At 39.8% G+C, this 25,800-nt stretch overlaps 1 protein-coding gene across 1 annotated transcript in view; it reads left to right on the forward strand.

The window, feature by feature from the left end:
- Positions 1–25,800, forward strand: part of GFRA1 (GDNF family receptor alpha 1) — a 131,296-nt gene that overhangs the window by 81,472 nt on the left and 24,024 nt on the right. The window contains exons 4-6 of the mRNA XM_053984162.1: positions 763–1,102; positions 17,896–18,005; positions 22,952–23,086. Coding sequence (XP_053840137.1) covers positions 763–1,102; positions 17,896–18,005; positions 22,952–23,086 — 585 coding nt within the window. The remainder of the gene's footprint in view (positions 1–762; positions 1,103–17,895; positions 18,006–22,951; positions 23,087–25,800) is intronic.

Consider the following 25,800-nt stretch of genomic DNA (forward strand, 5'->3'; position numbering starts at 1 on the left):
TGTGTGTGTGAGAAAGGGACATCCTTGTTTTAAAATGTTTCTTTTACAATCACTTTTTAATTTTATGTCAGCTTCTTCAAAGCTTGTAAAGTTCCTAAATTTTCCAGGGTTCAGGTGTCATCTGTAGATCTTATAACAGAGTTTTACCTAATTATGGAACTTGTGGGTGGCCTTAGAGAGCTCCCAGACATGAGGCTGCACCTAATTTCCTTCCTATCTGAGTGGGCTGTCCTCAGACCTCAAAAAATGTATAATGGGCATGTCTACTTTACTTTGTGTACAGTACACAGATTACTTTTAAATGTTGTCACCTGCGGTAGGCACAGCATGTCATTTAACTTGTTCAAGGGAAAGAACTGGGAAATGTCAGAGCTTTACAAAACCAGAGTTAGAAGCCCATGTTCTCACTGTGTTCCTATGCCAGACGTATGCTTTCCAATTTACCAGGGATTTTAAGAGCTGTTTAGTGAGACCAAGTCTTACCCAACATTCACCTTGCATGTGTGCTACGAATAGATGAAGCACAGCCTGCCCACAGTGTCATTTATTCACCAGCATTCTGCCCTCACGGCATGCCCATGCTCTTGTTCACTTGTTCAACCATTACCCTGAGAAACAGAAGGACTGGTTCCAGTTTCTGGCACTGAAAGCTTTGTATGTAACAAATATATGTATTCAGGATCTCGTTAACAGTGAAATAACCACAAAGCACAAAGTGTAAATGTGACGCCTTTCTCACTGCTGTTGTGTTGTTTTTTCTAGTGGAGCCAGTACTTTCAAAGGGGAACAATTGCTTGGATGCAGCCAAAGCTTGTAACCTAAATGATACCTGCAAGAGGTTCAGATCTGCTTACATAACCCCCTGCACCAGCAGCACGTCTAATGAGATCTGTAACAAGCGGAAGTGTCATAAGGCCCTCCGGCTATTTTTTGACAAGGTCCCCCCAAAGCACAGCTACGGGATGCTCTTCTGCTCCTGTCGAGACGTAGCCTGTACAGAGAGGAGGCGGCAGACTATTGTTCCTGTGTGCTCATATGAGGACAGGGAGAAACCAAACTGCCTGAATTTACAAGAGTCCTGCAAGAAGAATTACATCTGCAGGTAAGATAGCACACGGCAGGGGAGTGATTAATGAGGTACCGGAGAGAACTTTTTGGTGCTGATGGATTTGCCAGGTCTAGGGGTCAGAGTACCCACTAAGGAAAAGGATGAGTCAGGGAAAAAAAGCAAATGCCTCTGACATCCTTAACAGGGTAACAAAAGCCCTCATTTGCTTACAATGTGTGCATTCTCCAAAACTATTCGCAGCTACTCCCTCGCATTATGGAGGAGTCTTTAAACCCCCAGTTTAATTTTTAGAGATTTTTGTTGGAAACATTGTGTGTCATTACGAAATAATGTCTCAGTCTAATTTTTATGTCCCATTAGTGACCAGGTAAAAATAGAATTTTTCATTATAATGGGATTTATTTTCGTTTTATATGTGAGTGCTGATAACTGGGAATACAAGCTTCATGTTGGACTTTATAAATAGTCACAATGCACAGACTACTCGTGTGTTTTTAATTCTTTGGAAAAAAAGGAGTCCACATGGTCGACAGAATCCCACTGTCTTCAGAGAGCTGCTTTAGCCTTGAAATTGTTTCATCTCCCCTCCCCTGAGCAGAGTGCTGGGCTGATGCAGCTGGGAGGTCATGGAGTCACTGACCTAATTCCCAGCCTCTTTCCCGGAGTGCTCTGGCAGTGCAGAGCCCTGCTCCACGGGACAAGCTGGGTCCTTTCCCCTCGTGGGGTCCCTGCAGCTTCTCACACAGAGCTCATTCCGTGGCAAGCAGGGCCTCCTCTGCCCCCAGGAAATGCTTTGCTCCTACTTAACATTGTGTATGTTTATATTAGAGCATTGTTGTGCTAATGTCATATTTATGAAGTCGTGCCCGAGAATCCTGCTCATTTCTAATGTGTAAATTTCTTGTAGATTATCCAATTCTGTGAATTAGGAAACAAGGGAGATAAACACTATTGTAAAATGTCAAGGACACTGAAGATACGATCTAAATCTTAATAAGTACTTACTTATGCCTGGTAAAATATTTACTTTGAAGTTTGTTTACGAGATTTCCACTGCTGGTTTTAGGCTTTTTGCGGCAGCACTTCAGTTGTGCCTGAGTGTTGTTCGGAGGTGAGGAGGTGAGCAGTGCCCTGTCCTCCCTGGCTTTGGGGGAATCTGGAGACACATTTCCTGCTGCACATTTAAGTCAGAGCAGTCTGACTTGCATTCAGCACCTTGATTGCTGATGCTGGTGGAGTTTATGAAAGTTGAGTACATGTAGCCTTAGAACAATCCATTTTCTATTTCCATGTTGCTCCATTAGCATTTTTGCTTCTATGTATTGCCTTCCCTATACACTGTTAATTAGGTCCTGTTAATTAGTAGAGTTACAGGATCTTTACTGTGTTTTCTGCCACACTCTCAGTCTGTTACAGTGCCAGTGAAATTGGAGAGAGGATTTTATAGAGAGACTTCTCCCTGTTATTTGGGTTGTAGTGTTCTGAAATTAACTTGTTAAATTAATCCCATTACTTCTCTCATGACTGTGTTTTTCTTTTGGTCAGCTTTGATATAATGTTGTCTCAGCAGTTAAGTTTTTAATGGCATTTTGTTTAATTTAACTTCATGAGTCTGGTGTTGCTCTTTCTTCATTGCAATGTTGCTTGGGAAAGCTTGGTAAAATCCCTACCTGAAGTTGCAGCCAGCACTGATATAAAAATGGATTTATTTGTAAATGAACAGTGGCTTCTTTTGCTTTAGAACATCAAAATTAAAAAATTTTGGCTCTTCCAAGGCTCAGTGAGACCTGGATATGAGGGTGAGGGGCACAATGGTACAAGGGAGTGGGTGGGCAAATGCCTGCAGGGTCTGGGGCAGACTCAGTGTGGGCAGCACTTAGGTCCTGTGGAGGTAAAGCAAGCCTGGTGTGTTGCTGAGAGTCGCCTCATGTTGGTGTTACAACCTCCTGGGCTCTCTAAACTGCTGGTGGTTTAATACCTTCCCTCCCTGCTGTCATGGAGAGGAGGAATTGGCACCAAAGCTATCCCAGCCTATCAGGCAGTGAAAGACATTTGGTCTCTGTGAGTTGTGCACTTAAAGGAAATTGGTGAGATTTGTCCCTCTAGTCCTGCAGGAAAACAGGGACTTGGACAGGGCAGGAAAGAAATGGGAGATCTCCTTGCTGTTGGAACTACTGGCACTGATAAATACCAGTCTTTATAGTAACTCCAGATATGTTTAGAATAACTAAAAGCAGCAGTCAGTTAAGTGTGTAATTCTAACTCTGATAACTTCTATTTCATTTTGAAATCAGAGAGAGTATCCAAATGGCAGAATAATTTGAAAATATAGTGAAACCAGGTAATTTAGAAACTGTTATTTGCATGCCTATTGTGCCTATTGAAGCCTTTTCATAATGCTAGTTTAGACAAGGGTACAAGTTCTAAAGGTTTTCTGAAAATATGTTCATAAAATGGTTTATGAAAGCTGCTTACTCAGAAGTGCAAGATTTGAGTCTGCCTGTACTCTCTATAAAATATCAGCTGGGCCTGTATAAAGTATTTAAACATTCAGTTTTGAACACTCTTGAAAACGTTTACCCTGGTGTATATATCACTAAATCTGTTCTTGAAGCAGAGTTAAGAGCAGGGAAGCAATCTGGCCAAACTACAGGTAGCACTAACATGGCAGGATGCTTTCCTTTTTTATTACTTTTTTTTATTCAATTCATTAATCTGTTATATAAGAAAAGCTCAATCAAGGGATAAAGAGACCTGAAATGTCAGGAAATGCAAATAAGTTCTGACTTATGTAAACAGTCCTAATTTTCAACTTCATCAGGATGCTGAATGGTTCACTTTCATTATCATTTGTCTGCTGCCTCTGCTTGTATCCCAGTCCATATCCAGCTTTGAAACAATTGTAGTCTCTCAGGCATGTCTGTCAATGCTCAGTGAAAAGAAAAAAGAAAAGAAGAAAAGAAAAGAAAAGAAAAGAAAAGAAAAGAAAAGAAAAGAAAAGAAAAGAAAAGAAAAGAAAAGAAAAGAAAAGAAAAGAAAAGAAAAGAAAAGAAAAGAAAAGAAAAGAAAAGAAAAGAAAAGAAAAGGAAAGGAAAGGAAAGGAAAGGAAAGGAAAGGAAAGGAAAGGAAAGGAAAGAAAAGAAAAGAAAAGAAAAGAAAAGAAAAGAAAAGAAAAGAAAAGAAAAGAAAAGGAAAGGAAAGGAAAGGAAAGGAAAGGAAAGGAAAGGAAAGAAAAGAAAAGAAAAGAAAAGAAAAGAAAAGAAAAGAAAAGAAAAAAGAAAAACCAAGAAGAAGCCATTAGAGTTATTTTCTGTTGTGAGCATAAACAAATATTCTAAGAAAAGTCAGTGTACCATCAGAATCTTTCACCAGTGATGTCCTGGACTAGCACAAACCTCTAAAGAACTTTGTGATCTGATCACTTCAGCTAACAACTAGAAAGTTGAGTGGCATGTTTTAAGAATATCATCCTGCTGTAAATGCAGGGCAGGGTGCTTCATATTTGCCACTATCACATTTGACAGTACTGCAAATACTATTTTGCTTGAGTAATGAAAATGTGAGTCATTAGTTTGGTCTTTTTAATAATCTGTGTCTTGAATTTGCATACTTGGGCTTTTTTCCTTGATATGTTCAGAAGACACTGACCAGAATGATAATAATACAGATACATTATTTATTGAAATAATGCTATCAATCCATTCATGTGCTGCAGAGATCAGAAAAGAAGGGCAGCATTTTTTTGCTAATAAAAGAAACTGGTAGGAGCATGTTTCTTGTCCTTCACAATAATTATACTCCAAATGACTGGTCAGATCATTGAAGTTCATTTTTGAAGCTTAAATAGCCATAAAATAGTTCTTAACCAATTTCAGAAGACAGTTGTCTTCTTAATTTTTTTGCCTTAATTCTGCAAAAGGTACATATTGCTGTCTGCAGCTGTTTGACACTGAAAAAAATACAAAAATATGCTTAACATATTTAAATAACTTCTTCATGTGGGATAGGGGAGGGATAATAATGAAATACACAATTAGGTTCCAGTACGTGGGTCATCTCCTTGAAAATACAGTAAAAAATGTTTTCTGCACTGTGTGTTCAGAGGGTCAGATCTTTATAAATGTGCTTTCACTGGTGTGTTTTTACCTCTTGACCAGTTTTTGGTCACCTATTCTATCCAATCTTAATTTTGTTGCAACCACCCATTCAGCTCTGCATGAAGGATGTCTGCCTCTGCAGGTATCAGAGCTCTCTGTGAGGATATGCAAACGTTGTTGTCAGTGCAGAGAAGAATTCATCCACTGGAAATGTTAGAACAGAAGCTCAGCTGCTTGCTGCATTTCCTGAAAACATCAGAAACTTGCCAAGGAAATAATTTTCCTTTGTAATATTCTGTTGAACACTTCTAATGACAATTTACCTTGGAAAGGGAGTTACTATGTCTGTGCTCCTTTTCTGTGAGGCATGTGAAAATCTGCAGGTGCTTTACACCCCAGAACCTGTTGGTAAAAGTTTGGCTTCTCTGTGTGGGTCCTGTGGACTGCTCCTGCAGCAAAAGCCACTGCTGACTGCAAACCCTGCACCCTCGTGCTTCAGCACTAGAGACAGGTCTGTGGTGAGATGTTATAAATGTGCAGGTAACCCTTTCTGTCCTGCTTCAGAATGGGGGAGCCCACTATCTTGTTCTAGGAGGGAGCAATCCTCAGTTCCAGAACAGGGAGCAGTGCGCTGGAGGGATGTGCAGGAGGAGATGGAAGAGGGGAAAAAGAAATTTCCCCTTTTCTTTGCATTTTCTATTCCTTATACTTCTCTTTCATTTTTCTCACTTTTTTTCCATTGCTTTTTTTCCTCCTCCCACCTCTTCCCCTTGCTTAGTCTCCTTTCATCTCCTCTTCCCAGATCTTCCTGCAATTACCTGACTTTCACCGCCTCTCTGACACGTTTGAATTCCATTACAGCCACTTATGGTGCCTCCTCACACACTTCTCTGCATGTTGTGCTTTTCCTCCCTCAATATCCTGCCACGGTCCAGTGATCATCTGTAATTCAGCAAATGAGAGGGAAAACAGAGGTTCTGCCTCCCTTTCTGAACCTTGTAGCTGATATTGGTGACAATTCAGTTGGTCAGATAAAAGCCTGAGCGCTCCCTCTCAGCCTGACTCTTGTTTTGCATTTTAAAATGGCACTTGGTGGGTATTTTTATGAAGGACACAGTAGCATTACACAGTTTGGGATAACAGAGCTGGGTTTGGGTCCCTCTGGGGCATTTATATCGTTTAGCCTCTTGGAGCACTCTAGCAGCTCCTTGAGATGATCAGTTTGCTGTGGTTATGCAAAACCAGGACAACAGGGCAGTTTCTGTAATGCTGTTAAGGACATTAAGAAAAGGACACTCTTGATTTCTAGAGAAGTGCAGGGTGTGCCTGCACTGAGTGTTTGGAGACTGAGTCAGGGAGTGGGTGCAAAACCTCTCGTGCCTGACTCACCCTGCAGTGGGTGTAGATGCTTGCAGTGTAGTAGGGTGAGCCTGAGCTCTCTGCACCTGTGCTCAGGAGAGTTCCTGTGTCTCTAGAATACCAAGTGGGGCAGAAAAACTGTAAGCCTGCTTTTTGGCCCATGCCCACAAGCTCACCTCACATAGCCTGAATTTGAAGAGTGGTTTTTATACATATATGTATATACAAGCATGTAAATGTATGCATAATATGTCTATATTGCTAGAAGTTAATTCATTTAAGTGGAATAAAAAGACAAAACAGGTGTTCATTCATTTTAATGAACTAATAGTGAGGCATGGTGACAGTTCAGAAAATTCAAAAAATGGGGTCTGAAGGGAGGTGGGAAAGAAGCTGGTGTATTCTGCAGGGGAAACTTGATGGTGTAGTGGAATATGTGTGTGTGGAACTGCTAGCCTGGAAAAAATATTAATGCAGTCTCTGCAAAATAAGCAAAAAACTTTCAAGAAAGGCAAAGTAAAGATAGAAAATACTGCAATATTGTATTATTTTCTTCCCTTTCAGTCCTTTACATGATTCATTACTTTGATGCCTTCTGTTAGCAGAGCAAATAGACATAATATTTATTGCTCTCCCCTCCTCCTCAGAAACAAAGATAACTTTAAATTTCTTCCATCTGAATAAAACTCAAAATGAATCAAGCAGTTCCTCCTTATAAGGTATTCATAAATCCCTTTGGAATCAGAAAAATCCAAACATCCTGCAAAACAAGACTGCTTTGTCCCTTTTGAAGTGTGCGTGGATCTCATTCTGCAGTGCCCAGATCTGCTTGGCTGGCCCTCATTTATACTCTCTCTGGTCAGCTTAGGAGGGGCTTGCAGATTAAAAGCTTGCTGGGTGATTGACATTTCTCCAAAAGCAGGAGACACACAAGGATACAGTAATTAGAAAAATGGCTCAGCTTTAGTCGTGCACCCAACTTTCCCTTGGCTTTGTGCTGTACCAGTGAAGAGAGCTCATGCTCCAAGAAGCCGTAACTAGACAGTATTTCACACTGGGGTCCCTTGTCAGGCAAGCTCAAACTCTCCAGGCAGCCTCCCTGCAGTCAGGTAGATCCTCTGCTGATCAGGTTAAAAATAACCTGTGGTGCTGAATATTCTGTGTTATCTGTCTGCAGGGCTGAAGAAGTGGAAGTGGGAACAAAGAGTGCATGTCTGAGCATACAACAATCTCAAAATAAACTTGGATGCCAGTGATCCAGGTGTTGCTGGCTGTATGTAGATACCCTGCTTCCATGTCAGTCTCTTTCTAGGAAAATGACTCAGTGAGCTGAGTGAGATACTTGTGACCATTTCAGCTCCAAAAACTTGGGGCGCTTGTATCTAAATGTGATCCTTCAGGGCGTCATTTAGGTTGGAGAAAACCATTAAGAACATCAAGTCCAGCCATAAACCCAACACTGCCAAGCCCACCACTGAACCGTGTCCCCAAGTGCCACAGCTACAGGTCTGTTAACTACTTCCAGGGGTGGTGACTCCACCACTTCCCTGAGCAGCTGTTCCAATGCTTGAAAACTCATTCCATGAAGAAAATTTTCCTAATATCCAATCTAAACTTTCTCTGGCAAAACTTTAGGCCATTCTTACCCTGTCACTTGTTACTTGAAAGAAGATCTTGCTACAGCCTCCTCAGGTAGTTGTAGACAGTGATAAGGAACACTCCCCTGAGTGTTCATTTTGTCTGAAAACCCTTACTTTGTTAATTTAAATGGAAAAGAAAAGCTGCTTGTATAATTTAAGAACTAAGAACACTACAGATTAGGAACATGAGCCAGGATGGGGGTTACAGCAGGACTAATGTGACCCATTTTGTTTTGTTGATTTATCAGGGCAGGGGGGAGAGATTAAACTACATATTCTAATTAAGCAGTTTCACCCATGTTTAGTCAAAAATACTGAAATCCAGGACAGTTAAATTTGGCATTAAACTTTTAATAGAGATCAAAATTTGAAGCTACTCATGTCCTTACAGTTATGCAAACACTTAATTGCTTTGCTGGATGGGGTTCCACTAGGAGTACTGCTACTGCTGATTTTTTGGATTGTTAGTTGAGAGATTGCTGTAGAAAGGAGTTTAGCATGCACTGGTTTGATGAGTAATTTCCACCCCTGATCTATTAGATGCAGTGTAGAGAAGATCTGTCATGTACACCCAGTCACATTTGGCTAACTTGCTGTTTCTGGGGCAAAGAAGGGGTGTATATATCACACAATAGCATTTTCTTTAGTAAATCAAAACACTTTTTTCATTTACCTCAAGCCATGTATATGCTAGAGTCAAGAAGCTGCTCTGTGTTTAATGTAAATAACAGATCTATTCTATCAAGTCCATTCCCAGTGTACTTCCTCTGACATCAGTGACTTCAGTGGATTTATTCCAGGGGTGAATTTGGCTCTTCCTCTTCTGTGTAGGTAAATCTTCAGGCAGTGCTAATTAGGAGAATGTCAACTGATTTTGCCATTCCATTATACTGGACTTTGTAAAGGTTATTTATATCATTCTGCATCAGGGCCCAGTGAGAGAATATTTCTGGTGGCAGTTCATCTATTAAAATAGCTGCAAGAAAATGTAAGCACTGGAGCTAAAAATAAAACTTTGTTTCTCAACAGAGCAAGTGACAGCCACATGCATATCTTCAAATTTTAGCATTCTCATGTTTACTGAATAGAAATTACATTGCTTTAATTATGTTAATAATCACTACAGTGTTACTGGAGTAACTCCTCTAAGTGGAAGGGAGATGTAAATGTGGCAGTGTCTGCAAAGACTTCTCAGCAGAGGTGGTGGTTGTTTCCTGTGGTTGTTTCCTATGCTTTAATGATCTGTTGGCTTAAAACAAGTGACACAGAAGGGGTTTTCTGGTGTGTGTTTACTGTTGATGATAGATTTTCTGTGTGAGCTGACTGTGACCCTTGTCTGAGGTTATTAATCGATGACCTTACATCAAAAGATAACATTTGTGCTTACATTGTATTTTTTCAAGCACATTGTATAAAGAAAGCTTTTCTATTGTAAAGCACATACGACTAAGAACCCTGTTAAATTCAAGCTATATTATTTGAGTATTTAGTTCACTTTCTTTTGTTCCAGTTCAAGCATAAGTCACAGTGGTTGTCCTCTCAGTTACGATGCACCCTTTGCCAATTAGTCATTATGAAATGCTGGAGGTACATCTCAGTAGCTGGCCATCATGCAGCATTTCAAAATATTTTTCAGAATGGACAGTTCATTTCAGAAAAACCTCTGTAAATGTCTGGGTGTATCACAGGCTGTCAACTCCTGGCCTCACATTTTTTTCTCTGCCTTGTGTGTTCACGTTTTTTTGAGTGGAATCAAAAAAAAAAACCTCTTAATGCAGCACATCATCCTTAACTGGTAAAAATTGTTTGTTTTGCAATCTTACACTACAAATCAGTGCTTTCTGTGCTATCATTATCTACCCATATTATTTCTAAAAGGAAGTAAAACATGCTGAATAAGATCAATGGTTTCTTGGCTTGCTGCTGCCAGAACTTCTTGACTTGCTGTTTGGTGGGGCTGTTTTGTGCATGAAAAAATGGATCCACATAAAAAAGACTCTACTCTGATTTTATCTTCTGTACTTCTGATTTTATATTTGTTGTCTTACTCCAAGGTCAGAGCAGTATTTAGAGTAGCTCCAGGATGGGTTTCAGCCATGCTGGCTGCCCACAGACCCTGCTCAGCTGAGTGCAAGGACACTCTGGACACCTTTTCTTTCCTTGAGCCACCCCTCTGACAAGGGAACATGGAGTTTTTTCCTTCAGGAATGTCACCACACACACCACCGAGAGATTTTCTTAGGCAAAGAGCATCCCTGCATAACCCCAGGAAACCTGATGTTCCAGTACATCTACCAAGAGAAACTTTTCTGGTGAAGGGAGAACTTGTATTGGACTTTTTAGATTATTTTCCATCTCCAAACTCCCATCAGTTTCATGCTTGAGCTAGTAATAGTCTATTATAGTTTATTCAAGTGGTTACAGGGAATATTATTGCCATGGATGTCTTTCTCAGGTACTTGGAAGCACATCCTTTCAGTGTGCACTCACAATGTAGTTATTCATAAACACTGAAGCGTCCAGTGGCACGCTCAAGGACTTGCAGTGGCACTTCTTTTCCTTGGCTTGTTTTTTGAGAGTGACAGTGATTTTCTTAGGCTACCAGCCTGTAATTCAGACTGTTCTGCTTGCCCAGCTAATGAAGTGAGAATAGTTCTTTCCTGAGTAACATCCTGCCAGGAGACAATGAGGCTTGGGCATCTTTAAAAATGCCAGTCATTTTTATTTAGAAAATTAAATGGCATAAAGGAAATTAAACAAACAGTGTAAAAATTCATGATAGTTGGAAAGCAGCTGGTGGATTTGTTCATGTTATTGGAGAGCTTTGGTACAGAGACAGGTGGACTAAATAGAAATCTTACCAGCATCCCCTGATAAAATCACTGGCTGACAATTCAGCCTGTCATTTTGTAGAGGGCTCTGACAGAAGTGTTTTCTTTGCAGCTGGGAAGACAGAAACACATTATGAATGCTTAAGGTTGATGCAAGGAAACAGAGCCCTGCAAAACATATTTAATATAGGTTTGATTTCCTGTGGAATGTTTTCCAGATGTTCTCTCAAACAGGCCTCTAAAAATGATGTGAGGTAATTTTTTTGTTGTTGTTGTTGTTGTTTTTTTTTTTTTTTGGGGTTTTTTTTTTTTTTTTGGAAAGAGAAAATTCTGTTTTGTGTCACAGCATCGGAGAATCACTGTTCTAATTCTTTATTGCATTACCTTGTGCTCAGGATTTTCACCATATTTTTCAAAATTGGTTTCATTACACAAAAGGTCAGAAGTATATAAATATTTATATAACCCAATTTCAAATAAATCATACTTGTTTAGAATCACATTTGAGCTTAGTAGTTTCCCTTAAACCCAAAGGAGACCTAATATATTAAATTAAAATTACTCTCATGCATGATCTTGAGTCACTTAGAGGATTTAATTAACATTGATAAACTATGGCATTAGTGTTTTGTTAAGTTCTTTTGATTTTCTGTAGCAGATACTGTGTAAAAAGATCTAACTGGTCTCCAGCAGATGACATGAACAAAGGGAAAGGATAATATTATCAGAAAATTATACAGAACTTATTTTGCTTTTCACAAAGTGGACTAAAAGAACATGGGTGTAGGGTATTAATTTCTTAATAGAAGAATAGAAAGAATGTATTGTTTGTACTTTTCATTTTAAAATACAGATATCCATAGGTGGAAATGCTTTTCATTTTGCATGACTGAATTTCAAAGAGTTAGATCTCCATTTTCTGGGGTGTTAAATGTCCAGGAGGCCTCTGTAAACAAAAAGCCTGAGTAGTGACATAAATGCTGGCAAATGTGGGGACATGGTACAGGCAGAGAGCTGGGTTGAGTGTGGGTGCCCCTCTGGAGGGACCAGCCTTGGTGGCTTTGTGCCTGTGCCTGATGCTCTGAGCAAGCACTCCTGCTGCTGGAAGGCATCTCAGTGAATTTTGTGTGGTCCCTGGTGTTTGTTCCTGTGTCTAGTTATCCCACAATCCAAACAGGCTGCCTCTGTGTAATTGGGCATTGTCCATATTTTGCTTCCAGATGAACAACACAGTTTTGAGAGGCATGTTGAACCCAGAATCAAATATTTGCTTGGGTTTAGGCTGCCAGACATTTAAAATAACAAAACAGCAGCAAAACCAGATAAAAACCAACTTCTTTCCATTAGTAGCTGGTATTTGGGGCCTAAAATCCTGTAATGGTTTCTGCCAGTGTTAGAAAAGATTTGGATCAGCTCATGTGAGAGAAACTGCCTTTAATATTCAGGTCTTGGGAGGCAAATGGTTTGCCAGCAGAAATTTACATTTTTACCCTTCCCACTCCCCAAAAGGTACAAATGCTGAGATGGATGTCAGGATGCAGCATGGGATGGGCTCTTCCTGGGGCTCCTGAGGGCTCCAGGGACAGGCAGGACAGACCCTTTTAGGCTGGGCTCATCCCTCCAGCCCAGCCTGGGAGTGGGGCAGTCCCTGGGGACAGGATGGGACATCAGCCCATGGCTGAACAGAGCAGGAACATCAGTGTCTCAGGGCCTGGACGCTGTCATTGCTTGAGAAGGAGGGTAGCAACCAAACACAAACCAGCCTTTTTGTGGGAAAAATCTAGTTGCTGTTTAATAAATACATGGGAAAGTGACCTCTTAAATAAAAATGTCAAAATTTGTAGTTGCTCACAGGTGCTCAACAGTGTGTTTAGATAGCTAAGGAGGTGTAAGATTTATTAATATTACACAGCTCTAGTGTCCTTTAATGAAAAAAAGATGGGTCAAAGCTACTTCACTACGTGCAGGGAGAGTCATCTCTTGTTATGGAGTTCTTCTGAGACTTTTTTCATCCCACTGGTTGATAGAGTTGCTTATGTGGCCTTTGCCTCATTTTCTCACTGTTTATGAAAAAAAGAGAAAATGAAATGCTCCTCCAACAATGAAGCCATTAATTTGGCCACATACCAACCCTTGCAACCAACTCTTGCCTCCCAGCAGAAGCAGCACCACTCCAGCATTAGGGGAGCCGTTTGTAGCCAGAGTAGGACACTGCAGTTGACCCCCACGAAAGAAGAACAAGTATTTTGACTTGTTGTTTTTTTTCTGTAATGGTGCCATTTATCACTATGACACACATTCATTGACTTAGTCTGGCTTTTTTCAGTGTGGGATTTATACCTCTTTTCTGTTTTGAATATTGATGCAGCACTTCCCTTACGTGACTGCACTGCCAAATGGTGTCTAGACGCCCGAGCAGCTCTGACTAATTAGTGTAGTCACCTCAGTCTCTCAGCTCTGGCATTTACCTACTCTTTATGGTTCTGCTATAAATAGGTGCCTAAACACAAGCAGCAATGCAAGGAGAGGTGGCAGTGAGCATGTCCAGACCTCACCTGACATCCCTGAGGTGTGGCACAGGAGCACTGGCGCTCTCTGCATTCCTGACAGGGCAGGGTGGTTGTGAGCACTCACTTGGACATCACAACCTGTGTGTGGGCAACCAGCAGGAGACCTGAGTTCAGTGCCTTGCTTGGTTTGAGCATCACCAGTGCCAAGGCAAGGCTGAGAGAGGTTTCTCTCCTCAGGGCTCAGCCCTTGTGTACCTGTAACAACACAGTCAGAGAGAAGAAAAGAAGAGAAATCAACACCTGCCATCCCAGTGAGGTGGGTGCTTGTTGAGGAGGAATCTGGTTCAGGGTGTTGCTTTCTGTTAGGTCATTATTTGCACCAGATCCAAACTAAAAACTGTAAATATTTTCTGCAACTTCACAATTGCTTATCATACTTTTAAACATTGCACCAATGCTAAAGCTGAATTGACCAACCTTAAAGAGGGAGAACTGAGAAATATCAAAGACATCAAAGAACTTTTACAGAACCTTGAGAACAAAAAACCTAATCAATGTTGCCTGTGCAACAAGTTGTGCTAATATAAAATTAAATTGCTTCAAAAATTATATGCAGATTCAATACAATACTGCTATTAAAAAAGCTTATTTGTAAGCAAATGTGCAAGTTTTGAATTATCCAACTGAGTATTTGAAGAGCCACTATCATAAGGAGAGCAAATTAACTTTGCTTCCTTTGTATTTTTAACAGTTACATATTATTTTACTGGTACTAATACAAAGCATTAGAGAATAGCAGGTTTGAGATTTTTTCTCTTCTTTTCAGAAAGGCTGTTTGTTGTTTGAGCAGATTTTCTTTGAATTTGCTGATGGGATTATTCTTACTTTTCCAGCTAGTAGTGTACAAAATATTTAAAATAAGCTTTCCAAAACATCTGCAGGTTTTCCAGGGCTAAGATAGGACTAATTTAATTTGTGGGGTTTTTGCCCTACAAAGAGGTGATTTTTTTTTTTTTTTTCCTGGGAGGAAGATTTCTGAGTAGTACCCCTTGTTTATGCAAGGAAAAGGGAACACATCATAAATGTGGCTGTGCACAATGAGGATTTTGTGACAGAAAAATGAATTAATAGTTCCTTTTAGATGTGGTCCTGCTACATGGTATGAACAATATAAAACTGCCTGTCAGTCTCTCTCCAGCGGTGAGATACATCTTTGTACACTTCACATGTAAAACTGTGCACATTGAAGGTACATGTGGCAAGCTCTGTTTATTCTCTGGGTAACAAAACTGCTCAGTCATGGGTTAGAAACCCTCAAGTTGCCACCTACAAGTTGCCTCCTGCTGAAGGAGCACTAATTCAACACAGTGTGCATTTTTTGATAGGACTGCTATTATCAGATTGCTCTCACTCTGCATCCCTAAAAGGATTGTCTCTTTTACCCAAACAGTTCTTTATATTCATGTGCAATACTTCAGGATTAATGGTTCTCATTAGGCTAATTTGTCTCTCTCTCTAGATAAATAGCAGTACCAGTGTTTTGGTGTTCACTGATGAGCACACTTTCATCACTGCCAGTCTACTGGAAATGTTTTGGGGGTAGATCTTCAGTGAGTGTTAATCAGCAGATATTCACTGAAAGTATTGGAATGTTTTATGGCAGATGGAGGTCTCTGCTTTTATTTCTGGCCTTAACTTCATCTCCAGTGCAAATGAATCCACAAAAGTATCAGGTGTAGTTAACAGCTCAGGAGAGGGTGAGAGCTTGGGTTGTGTGAAGTTTGGATGACTGGCTAGGGAAGGGTTGTGTGATAATGTCCAGTAATGCTCAGACCAGAGCTATCTGAACTATATTTGACTTATGAAAACTTAAATGTGCAATGTTGTCACATCATTACTTTTTATGACCACAAAAATTCTTCAGAAATTCACATGGAAATGAAGGTGTATGCAAAAGAGATCAGCAGAGCTATCTTTAGCCTCCTTTTGGGTTTACAACAAATAAGTTCTTTAAGCAGGCTGGGTAGTAAATGGCTGGGTTTATTCCATGGTTATAAGTCCTTAAAAACATTTAGAGAAGAGGAATAGATTAAATGATCTCTGGACCAATGCACCTAATAACCTAAGGGAGAACTGGACATTCAAGAATGATGAAATGATTACAAGAAGTGTTTTCAGGATTATCAAGATGCTGATTGTATAATCCATTGCCAAAAAGATTTATTTGTGGTCACATAAATAATGAAATTCAGATCTGAGGAGCTACTTTGTTTTAGAAATACAAGAATACTGTATATGCAGAAGGCTTGCCCTTTCTACCATGGCAGAGGTTTTTCATACTAGATAGATGTAATAGGCTCTATTCTGTTCTAAACCTGACTTCATCCAGGTATTAGTAGAATTAGAAAAATCCTTAGAAACTGTCAACTCTCTTTGTTCCCAATTGATCCAAAAGCTGGATTTGAGCCACTATCTTAATTACTGACTGGGAGAGGAATCACTGTAGTGACAGAGGGTTTCCTTTCCCAGATTTTCTTCATGGTGCTGCCATTTATCTCTTTCATACCTTGAGACCCATTTCCTCTCAGCCTGTCTCCTGGCAGGTACAGTACATATTCACCAGCTAAGTAGGGATTTTATGTAAATTTAGAACTAGAAGTATATTACATATATACACACACATATATGTGTGTATATATGTATGTATGTATGAAGGTTTGCTAGAGAGGTTGACTTTTTAAAGCTAATAAAGGCAACCGGGTACAGATTTCCATCTCAAGGTTAAGTGGTTAAATAAGGCAAGAGAGGGAATGAAAAGCTTAGGGTTGACTGTGGCTTGAAGGCAACCATGGATTTGCTGGTGTCAGTACAGTTAGCAAGAGATGGAACTAAAATAAGGCCATGAGAACAGCTCTCATAAATTCAGGTATAGGTTGCATGGAGTTTATTTATAGGATGCTTTCTCAAAGCCTCTGAACCTTTTGATGTTTGCCCATCGTTACTTTCAGGCCAGTTAATGATGTGTATCCAGTCCCATTCTGGGGTAGGTGAAACAATAAAGCAAACAAAGATAATTAGTCTCCGGAGCATGTAAACAAATAAAGTAATCACTTGCAAATCACTTGTTTCTGTTAACTTTTGTGGGGTTGTTGCAAAACTGAAAAAGAGCATTTATATTGCAAATCTGCATAATCCTGGAGCAGTAATGAAAACTCATAGATTATACTATTCTGATTTGGAGAGGGCTTTGCAAACATTCAGCATCTTATCCTGAGACATTACTGTGGGTTGTCAGATGCAAAAGAGCATTTTTATACCTGTTTCACAGAAGAGAAGATTGAAGTAGGGAGGCGATTTTTTTTTCATAGATGAAGGAGTAAATAACACTTTGTAAATAAACAAAAGTACTACTCCAAAATTGTAAGGCTAAGATGGGCAGGGGAGTGACAGTAGCATGTGTGACCTTGACCCAGCTCATCAATGCCTTGCAAATTTTACAGACCTGAATGGGAGCATTATATGGGCTTTAAACCACAAATAACCAGAAGAGATCCTGTCTGTTAGCCCTTTTAATTTCCAGCATGGTAGTGATCAGTTGATCACAATACAACTTCACCCCTCGTCTTAAAGCACCTCCAGCATGGAATCAGTGCTCTCCCCTCCTTGCCCATGGGCTGGCTGAGGTGAGTGAAGATAAAGTGGCCACTCAGCAGCAGAACTCGATGCAGAGCACAATTTCCTTTCATCTCAGCCCTGGAGTCAGTACTCTGGAGTTTGGATAAATGCAGGTTTTACAAGAACAAACAGATCTCAGTGCTGTGGCTCTGGGGGTGAGGAGGCTGTGCCAGCTGGTCCTGCCTGCTGCCCCAGCTGCTGCTGCAGGCCAGGCCAGAGCAGGGTGAGCCCACTCTGGAAATGTGGGACACCACCAAAGCAGGTCCTGCTTCCAGTCCTGCAGTAAGAGTCTTGCTTGCTCTGTGAGCACAAACATACAGCTTTGTGTAATCAGTAAAACAGCAGAAACTGTGTTCTGAATAAAAGACTCCAGTTAGAGTTCAGATCCAGGCGAAACGACTCCTCATATGATAAAATCAGTCTTTGTCTTTTTTTTCTTGGCATGAAAATGCAGAACATTTCTTTTAGTAAAGGGCAGGCATTTCCCTGTTGCTCTGTTCCTTTTTGCTGTTTTGTTACACTTTCTTGTTCTGACTTCAAAAATAGATTCTGGAAAGAGATGTGTCTTAAAAAGAGACTGTCAATAGCTGAAATGTGTCCAATATGCATTTAAGTTAAAGAATATTAAGCCTTGTCCAAAACCAGAGAGTGTTAAAAGGTAAGAATGCCTTCAGGCTTGATTTTTAAAGATATGCATTTTTCTTGCTGTTGCAGATCTCGCCTTGCAGATTTCTTCACAAACTGCCAGCCCGAGTCACGCTCTGTTAGTGGCTGTCTGAAGGAGAACTATGCTGACTGCCTGCTCTCTTACTCGGGGCTCATTGGTAAGAGGGCAAGGAAGGGTGGGGGCTTGCTCATGAGAAAAAAACCCAACCTGCATCTGGAAGGCCTGTGTGAAATAAAAGCTGGAATATAATACTGTATGATATGATACTATGCCAGTTTCCCCACCTACATGGAGTGGCCCTGCTTTGCCTTACAGAGATTTTTGGGGTAAGCTTGTACATTACAAGAAAATTAAGGATGGAAGATAAGGAGAGAAAAGTGCGTGGATTTGAAATAAATGCAAGCTTAAAAAGTAAAGCTTATTTAGAGGGTTGAATGTAGACAGGAGCAAGGAGTAGGAAGTTAACAAGTGGAAGTGCAGCTTGGTTGATATTGCAGCTGTCATTGCAAGTTTAGGTAAACACCTTCAGAGAAAGGTACCTGAATCTGAGGTATGAAGCAATAGATCAATGCAGCCTTTTATCAATTCCAGCTGCTATTCTTTCCATGATATCCTTCTGTCCACTCTAAGTGTTTTCAGAGATGCCTGTCAGTGAGATGAGCTGAGACCAAATCTGCTCTTCCCTCCCCAATGTAGTTATTTTTATTTGTTGTCACCTTCCTGAGTGTGGATGCCTTTGTGGAAGCCAGATTCCACATGCCACCCTCAGTATTTGATTCCTGAAAGAGAGAGCTCATGTCAGGAAGCTGAATGTGTTGTAGAAATATCATAGTTGGGCAATAAATAATAAGTGAATGTCAAAACTCTGAAACAAATAAATTTGAAAGGCCACCAGATAAAGTGTTTTTAAGCTTACAGCCTGCACCTGCTGCATTGCAGTATATCCCCTTCTGTTGGGTATGAAGGTGCCAGCTGAGGCCCTGAAGCTGATCCTGCTGTTAAATAAATGTCTCTGGAGATAAGATCGAAATGAAAATATTTCTGGAATAGGTTGGGTTTGCTGAAAAATGACTGAAAGCTATCCTCAGTGGCTTATTGTTACCATTCTTATTACTCTAGCAGCTACCAAGTGAGGTAAGTCCATGTGGCAATGGGTAAAATGAGATGTGATGGCTTCAAAGGATATTCTTCTACCACTGAAGAGATTAAGACAGTATGCAAAGGCTATAACATCTGAACAGTTATGACAGACTGTCATTTGACTCTGAAACAGAGAGTTGAATAGCCTTGAAATCTGATCTTGTCAATGAGATTAAGAAGTCTGGCTGCTGGCAAGGAGTAACTGTTACTCACTGATACTTCTGGGTAAGAGCTGCCAACTTCTTGCTGGACCTAGAAAATTTTGCTGGCAGTTTAGTTGTTTTCATTTTTCAGTTTAACCCCAAAGATGACCCAGTTCCTCTTGTGAGGTGTTCTTGTGTTACTGGGGATGACCATGCTGCAAAGCACTGCCACACATCTGAAATATGGAAAGGATGCCTAAGGAGTGAAAATCAAAAGGAGATCTACTTTTCAAAGGGAAAAAACATTTTTCTTCCTTCCTGCTACCCCCTGGAGACTTGCAAAAAAGAGGAGCTGACTGGTGTTACAAGAGTTTTTGCTTCTTAGTAGTAATTCTTTTAAATAAAAAAATTACTAACATGTTTCTCGTGCTGAAGCAATAAATTTCTGCTTCTGATATCAATCAGTTATGAAAGTGGAGTAAGGCAGAAATCAGGGGTATAATCTTTCAAATGTCTGCCTAATAGATATAAAACACAAGAATAAGAGTTAGACTGTGGGTGGTAAGAAGATGCTACAGATCCATTTGTTCATCAGAGCTTCAGGATCTCCATTTAATTAAGATAAACTATTGTTCATTAAAATAAATATTATTTTGTTTAGCCATTTCATTAAAGGTAGCAAAAATTGCACCTCCACAGAGTTTGTTCAGGAAACTGAGGCTTCTCTATGGAAGGCACAGTGAATAAGAGTCTTTCCTCATAGGGATGTAAATGAGTTAACTTCACTGAAAGTAGTGGAATCCCACCTAAAATTAATGACTTTAAATGGAAATAGAGCCAGTCACAGTTTTTGCATGAGGTGCTTTATCAATAAAATGGAGAATAGTCTGTAGAAGCTGCTTTAATGTTTGCATCAGGCTGTTATGTATATAATTTTAAAGATATGTACGCTTTACAGGAAATTGAAAAACCTCAATTCATTGCTTTAGGCTCCTTGTAGTATAGGGATAAGTTAATTTTTTTTTTTTTTTTTATTTAACAAGAAAATACAAAAAATAATTAATGTAAGAGGAGACTGTGGATAGCCATGTTTGAGTCAGTGCTTTGGTTAAAACCTGGTTAAGCCATCTGGACCTTCTGCACTCCCACATGAATAAAGTTTTGCTGGATAAGCTGGAGTTGCTTTGGACCAAAGAAACTTCAGCCCCTTGTCCCTTCTCCTAGACTCACCATCCATCTCCTTATTAATTCACCCGAATTTGAGCAACCTCTGGGCTGTGTTCAGGACAACATTGCTTTTGTCTAAAATTTGGAGGTCTCATTACTGACTTCTGAGACCATCCCAGAGCTGTTTGATACCTAGAGCTCATAAAACCAGGCATGTCCTATTTTACCATGGTTTCTCTGATCCCTTAGTGTCCATCAGCAGAATTTCCAAGATGCCAGCTAGTGGAGAGGAGGGGAAGGGAAAGGCACACACATTGCAGGGGAAAAAGAAAATCCACCCCAGGAAACCAAGCATGTAATCTGCTTGGGTTCACATCTGCCCCCAGGTTTAAATGACAGACTGATTTTCTACTAGCTGCTCTTTCAGCCACTCTGTTTTTGCTGGATGCACAATTTGTGTGCTGTGTACACACTTTCCTTGTCCTGTCTTTCCTGTATTCATCAACCCTAATTGTACATTGGTATCTGTTACACTTTTAACCCCTGTCTTAACCCATTTGAATTACCTTATTACCTCTTTGTGATAAGAAAGTCTTACCTCAGTGACCTTTTTAATTTCCTCAGTACCTTTCTGTTTTTTCAACCCTTCACTAAGCATTTGCTAATTTGAATTTTTTTTTGAGCCTACTATTTTCTTTCCATTTGCAAAATCCTCTTGATTTTCACTTTCTCACACTTTTTTTCAGATCCTGTTGCAAGGCTGAAATAGTGTTCTGAACCACCACATGGATGAGGGAGAGACATATTAATGTGTTTTAATTTAACATCATTCCTCTTCTTATTTATCTACTGTCCAGTTTTCATTAACAATGCAAATTAAATTTGCCTATTTAACTAAATTCTCTATCTCCATTTAATGAATTTTGAACCATGCTGTTTACTCATGTACCAATCTCATGTAGAATGCAAGCAATTATTAGTGCAACTATCTGTTAAAAGCTGCAGGAAGCCAAAGGTATGGGATTATAGACAAATTTAAGAACATTTCCTGCTTTTTGTGAATTTCACAATGGGACCACATTAATTTCTACATCCATTACTGTCTTCCTCAAGCCAGCCCCAATGTCTGTTGTCCTTTGTCTTCCACGTCACATATGAGGCAGTTTGCATGTTGATTTGTTCATTTCCCAGCACTGCCTGGTGACTGAAAGGCTATTAGACATCACTCTGTGATTTGTGTTATTTCTAATGTTCCTTTTTTTAGCTTAATGTTTGATAGCCCTTTCCCGTCTGTTATTGCAGACTGTTGGACCCCGGACCTGTGGACCAAATTTTCTCTCCTCGTGTACACTTTGGGTCTCTAACATTTGTCCTTCATCTATTCCATCTTCTTAATGACTACTTTGATGTCAGTTTTGAGGAGATGTGATCACATTTCCTCACAATATATGACCTGTCCTAGGATTGCAAATTACCAAGCGAGGAACATGTTCCCTGAAGCAGCTGGCAGCTGTTCAGGTCTGGAATACCGTCCCCTTTTTATTTAATTTTCCAGTTTTGATCAGACAAATAAAATAAAGATTGGAACTTCTCAATTCTTAGGAAAGTTTGAAATATCTGACCTGCTGGGGTAATGCATTCAGTGACACTACTGGCTTGGGGAAGCGCTTATCATACAACAGTTTCCTGATCCAGTTGAGTGATAACACTTGTTATACATCTTCTAGGAAACAAAATGCCTGCTTTGGTTTCATTTAATTCTTGATTGCCTTGAGCTGGCATATAAATGGCAGAACATTTACCCAAGAGTTTTTAACAGACTTAGAATGACCCTGTGGTTGGAAAGTTGTTGACAATTTTTAGGAAATAATCACTTTACTGAAGAAGTAGTGAAACAGCAGGATTAATAATAATTTATTACCTGCAAAGAATCTGCTGTACCTTTTCATGCATGCTGGTTTTTGCTCTGTTCATCACCCTAACCCACTCTGCTGGCAGGTCCCTCATGAGCACCCTGAGGTTAACACTGCTCCAAGATGTGGTAGGGCTCCCCTCAGCATGAGCAGCATTCTCCTTGCTCATGCATTTCAGAAATGTTTTTCCAGTCTGGCTGCAGACTCAAGGAGGAAGCACAGGTCTGGGTACCATTTCAGCCATTTATTTGCAGCTAGAATTAAAATGAGAAAAAACACAAGCGGGGAAGGATAATCCTAAAGGATTTTTAAGTGCAGCTCTAAGGACACAGTCCACGTGTGTTTGATTTGGCAGCAAAGCCCTTCAAAGAGGAGCTCATCTTGTCCCAACCCATCCCTCCCTCTGCCATGGTTTTCTTCCTGTCAGTTCTGCTGATGCAGCTCACAGTGGGACTCCTTTTTGGAGGGAAGAAATGTGTCTTCAATGTGTGAGTGGCATTACAGTCCCTAAATGATTGCATTCAAACCGCAGAGGGTGTGAAATACAGCACAGGGCTGGGTGTCAGAGGCTGAGAGGAGCCAGGAGCTGCCAAATCTGCAGCTCGGAGCCCTGCTGTGGGTCTGTGTTGTAAACCCAGCCCCGAATGCATGACTTCCCAAGGGCTGTTTGCCCTCTTAGGGTGGAAGGAATGTTCCAGTGCAAAGGTTGTTGACAGTGCTGTGCTTCTCTCTGGTGACAGGCACCGTGATGACACCAAACTACATCGACTCCAGCAGCCTCAGCGTGGCACCGTGGTGCGACTGCAGCAACAGTGGCAACGACGAAGAGGAATGCAAGAAATTTCTGAATTTCTTCCAGGACAACATATGCCTTAGTGAGTACAAAATTAGGTGTCTTTAATGTCTTGTAGATGTCTTTTAGGTGTCTTTTAATGTGTTGTAGAGTGTTTTCTGGAATTGCTTTACTGCTTAAGTGTGTTACGACACATTGAGGCCATCACTCTGTACGTTGTTGAGCAGGGCTCTGTTGTAGGTGTAAAAATTGAAAGAATGAGCAAATATGCCTGATACTGTGGTTTATGGCCAAGATTACAAACATGAGAAGCTCTTGGAAAAATAAAACAAAACCCAGAGTTGTATGATATTGAAATATGTTTACACCACAGGTCATATTTGGAGCTAACAGTCAGGCAGCATCTTTACCATAGAATTGCAGCACCTGAGGGGTTTCTGTATAATTTAAGAACTTCATATAAAAAAGACATGTAGTTTAGGATATGAAGGATTTGCCGTAAGTAAGTATAAATTGGATTGTGCTTGCAATTTACAGCCAACCTCATTTTTTTCGGATATTGGATCTCAGATGCCTGGTTTTAACACAAGCCTGGATAGTAACTATTGTAAAGATTTTGTTAAATTATTGATTTTTTTTTTCTGTCGGACTCACTTCCAAATTAGGGACTATTATAAATTTCAGAATGGCTCAGTGGAGTCAATTTTGGCAGGTTCTCTTTTCAAATTTCCTGTCTGCCTGGAGCAGCATAATTGGATGATGTGGAGTGTGCATCAGAGTTTTAATTTCAGATAAATGAGGAGACCAAAAGAGTTTGGCTTCCCTAGTCTAGCAGAACAGGAGTTGAAAGAATATGTGATTCTCCTCTGAAATTGCATTAGCTGGGCAAGCCCAGGGAGGGGAAGGGATTACTTCACCTCAGGACAATATTGGCATAAGATCAAAAAGGAAGATATTTGCCATACATATTTAAGCTTAAAATGGGAAAATTTTTAACCATCAGTCTAAAATAGGCTTCCAACAGGAGTTTTGAGGGTAAAAGTGGTTTTAAACGTCATATTTCATCAGCTTATGCAAAGAAGCAGACATCATTGCTTCTCTCCAAAACAATAAATGAGCTCAGTGATCCACTGGCCCATCCAACCCTACAGACTTGAGCTGATGCTAGGGCAGGGCTCAGAATTTTACTAGAGGGTCTGAAAATCCCTATTGGTAGCTTCTCAAGAGGCAGCATTGCAGTGAAGGCACAAGGAGGTCTGTACACAAAAACCTGAGTTGCTCTGTGATACACTATTTATTAAGCTTTGGAAGAAGGAATCAATTACTCAAAATCATTTAACAAAAGAAAAAGAGAAAAGAGTTCAAACTTTACGAGGGGTAAAATTTAACAATATGCCATCAGACCTTCTTCAAGCCTAATGGCAGTTGCCATTTATATCTATTGCAGTACCTCAGATTTTATTCATTTGTGAATGTATTAATTTCTAAAGTGTTGCAGGTTCCTTTTAGAACATAAAGACAGAGTGATTCCTTGTCCTTTCTTTTGCCATCAGTACAAAAGCATTAATGAAGACAGATCAAAGACATTGGAGGTTACTGGGAGACAAATTATATCATCCTAGCTGCATGATAATGTCTTCTTCAGGAAGAAATTAAAGGTGTTTCAGGATTTTCTACAAAGTTTTGTCTTTCACATAGAATAGGAATTAAAAAAAAAAAAATTTCATTAGTGAACCTTCCACTGCCAGGAGAAAATGTCATTAAAATCCTTCCCACTTCTTTTATACAACACAAAAATTTCATTTTCCATGGTAGGAAGAAACTAGGAATTTCTTGCTAGTCTGTTTTTCAGTATATTCCCCCTTCAAAACAGAAAATAAACCTGTTATTTAGGGCATTTACAACAATGATCTAGTTGAAGTTGCTCATTGCAAGGGGGTTGGACTGGAAGACCTTGAAAGGTTCCTTCAACCCAAACAATTCTGTGATTCTGTCATAGACTCATAGAGTATCTCAAGTTGGAAGGGACTCACAAGGATCATCAAGTATGATTGTATGAAATAATTGAAGACTTAATTGTAAAGGCCTCTTGTTACTTTGAAAACTGGAAGGATTGCAGGTATTTCTGTGACCATTCTTGCAACAGTGGAAACAAAGAGTTACTGTGGTTTTAGGAAATACTGCTTTTTATATTGCCTTATTCAGGGAAACACAAGAAAACTTACCATATCCCTCTTCCCACTTTGTCTCCATTAATGCAGCTCATTCTGGTGCTTTTTGCAAGTTCTTCTCTTTGCATCTTGAAGTTCTGAGAACTAATACCAGAATAAAATACATCTTTTCTGAAGAAAATTACATGTAAATTATTTTGTAAGGCAAGGAATGGCACTGAGAAGAAGTGTTAATAACTTCCACATATTAGTCTCCAGTGAAATTGTTTGATTTCTTGTACAAAGAATTTGAAATAAGAAATCCCCAAATCCTTGTTGAATCCCCAAAGACCTGATTAAGAACTGTTTTTCTATTTGTTTATAAAAAACCTCCAACCAATTTACTCTTGCTATAAACACACTCTTTAATCCTGTGAAACTGTGATAAGCTTTTTAACTTTTATATTCTAAAGTTTTAGTTTAACCATGTTTCCCTTACCCAATTATGCAGATTTTGATTGAAAATGGTAAGGAAAAGATTGCCGTAGTTAAACTATTTTGTAGTTATAGGTATATTAGTTTTACTACAACAAGATGTGGAAATAAATATTTATCCTGTTCTCTGTTTTTAGTTTGCTCTGTAACT

Source organism: Vidua macroura, chromosome 8 (assembly GCF_024509145.1).
Source record: "Vidua macroura isolate BioBank_ID:100142 chromosome 8, ASM2450914v1, whole genome shotgun sequence".
NCBI classification, from domain to species: domain Eukaryota; kingdom Metazoa; phylum Chordata; class Aves; order Passeriformes; family Viduidae; genus Vidua; species Vidua macroura.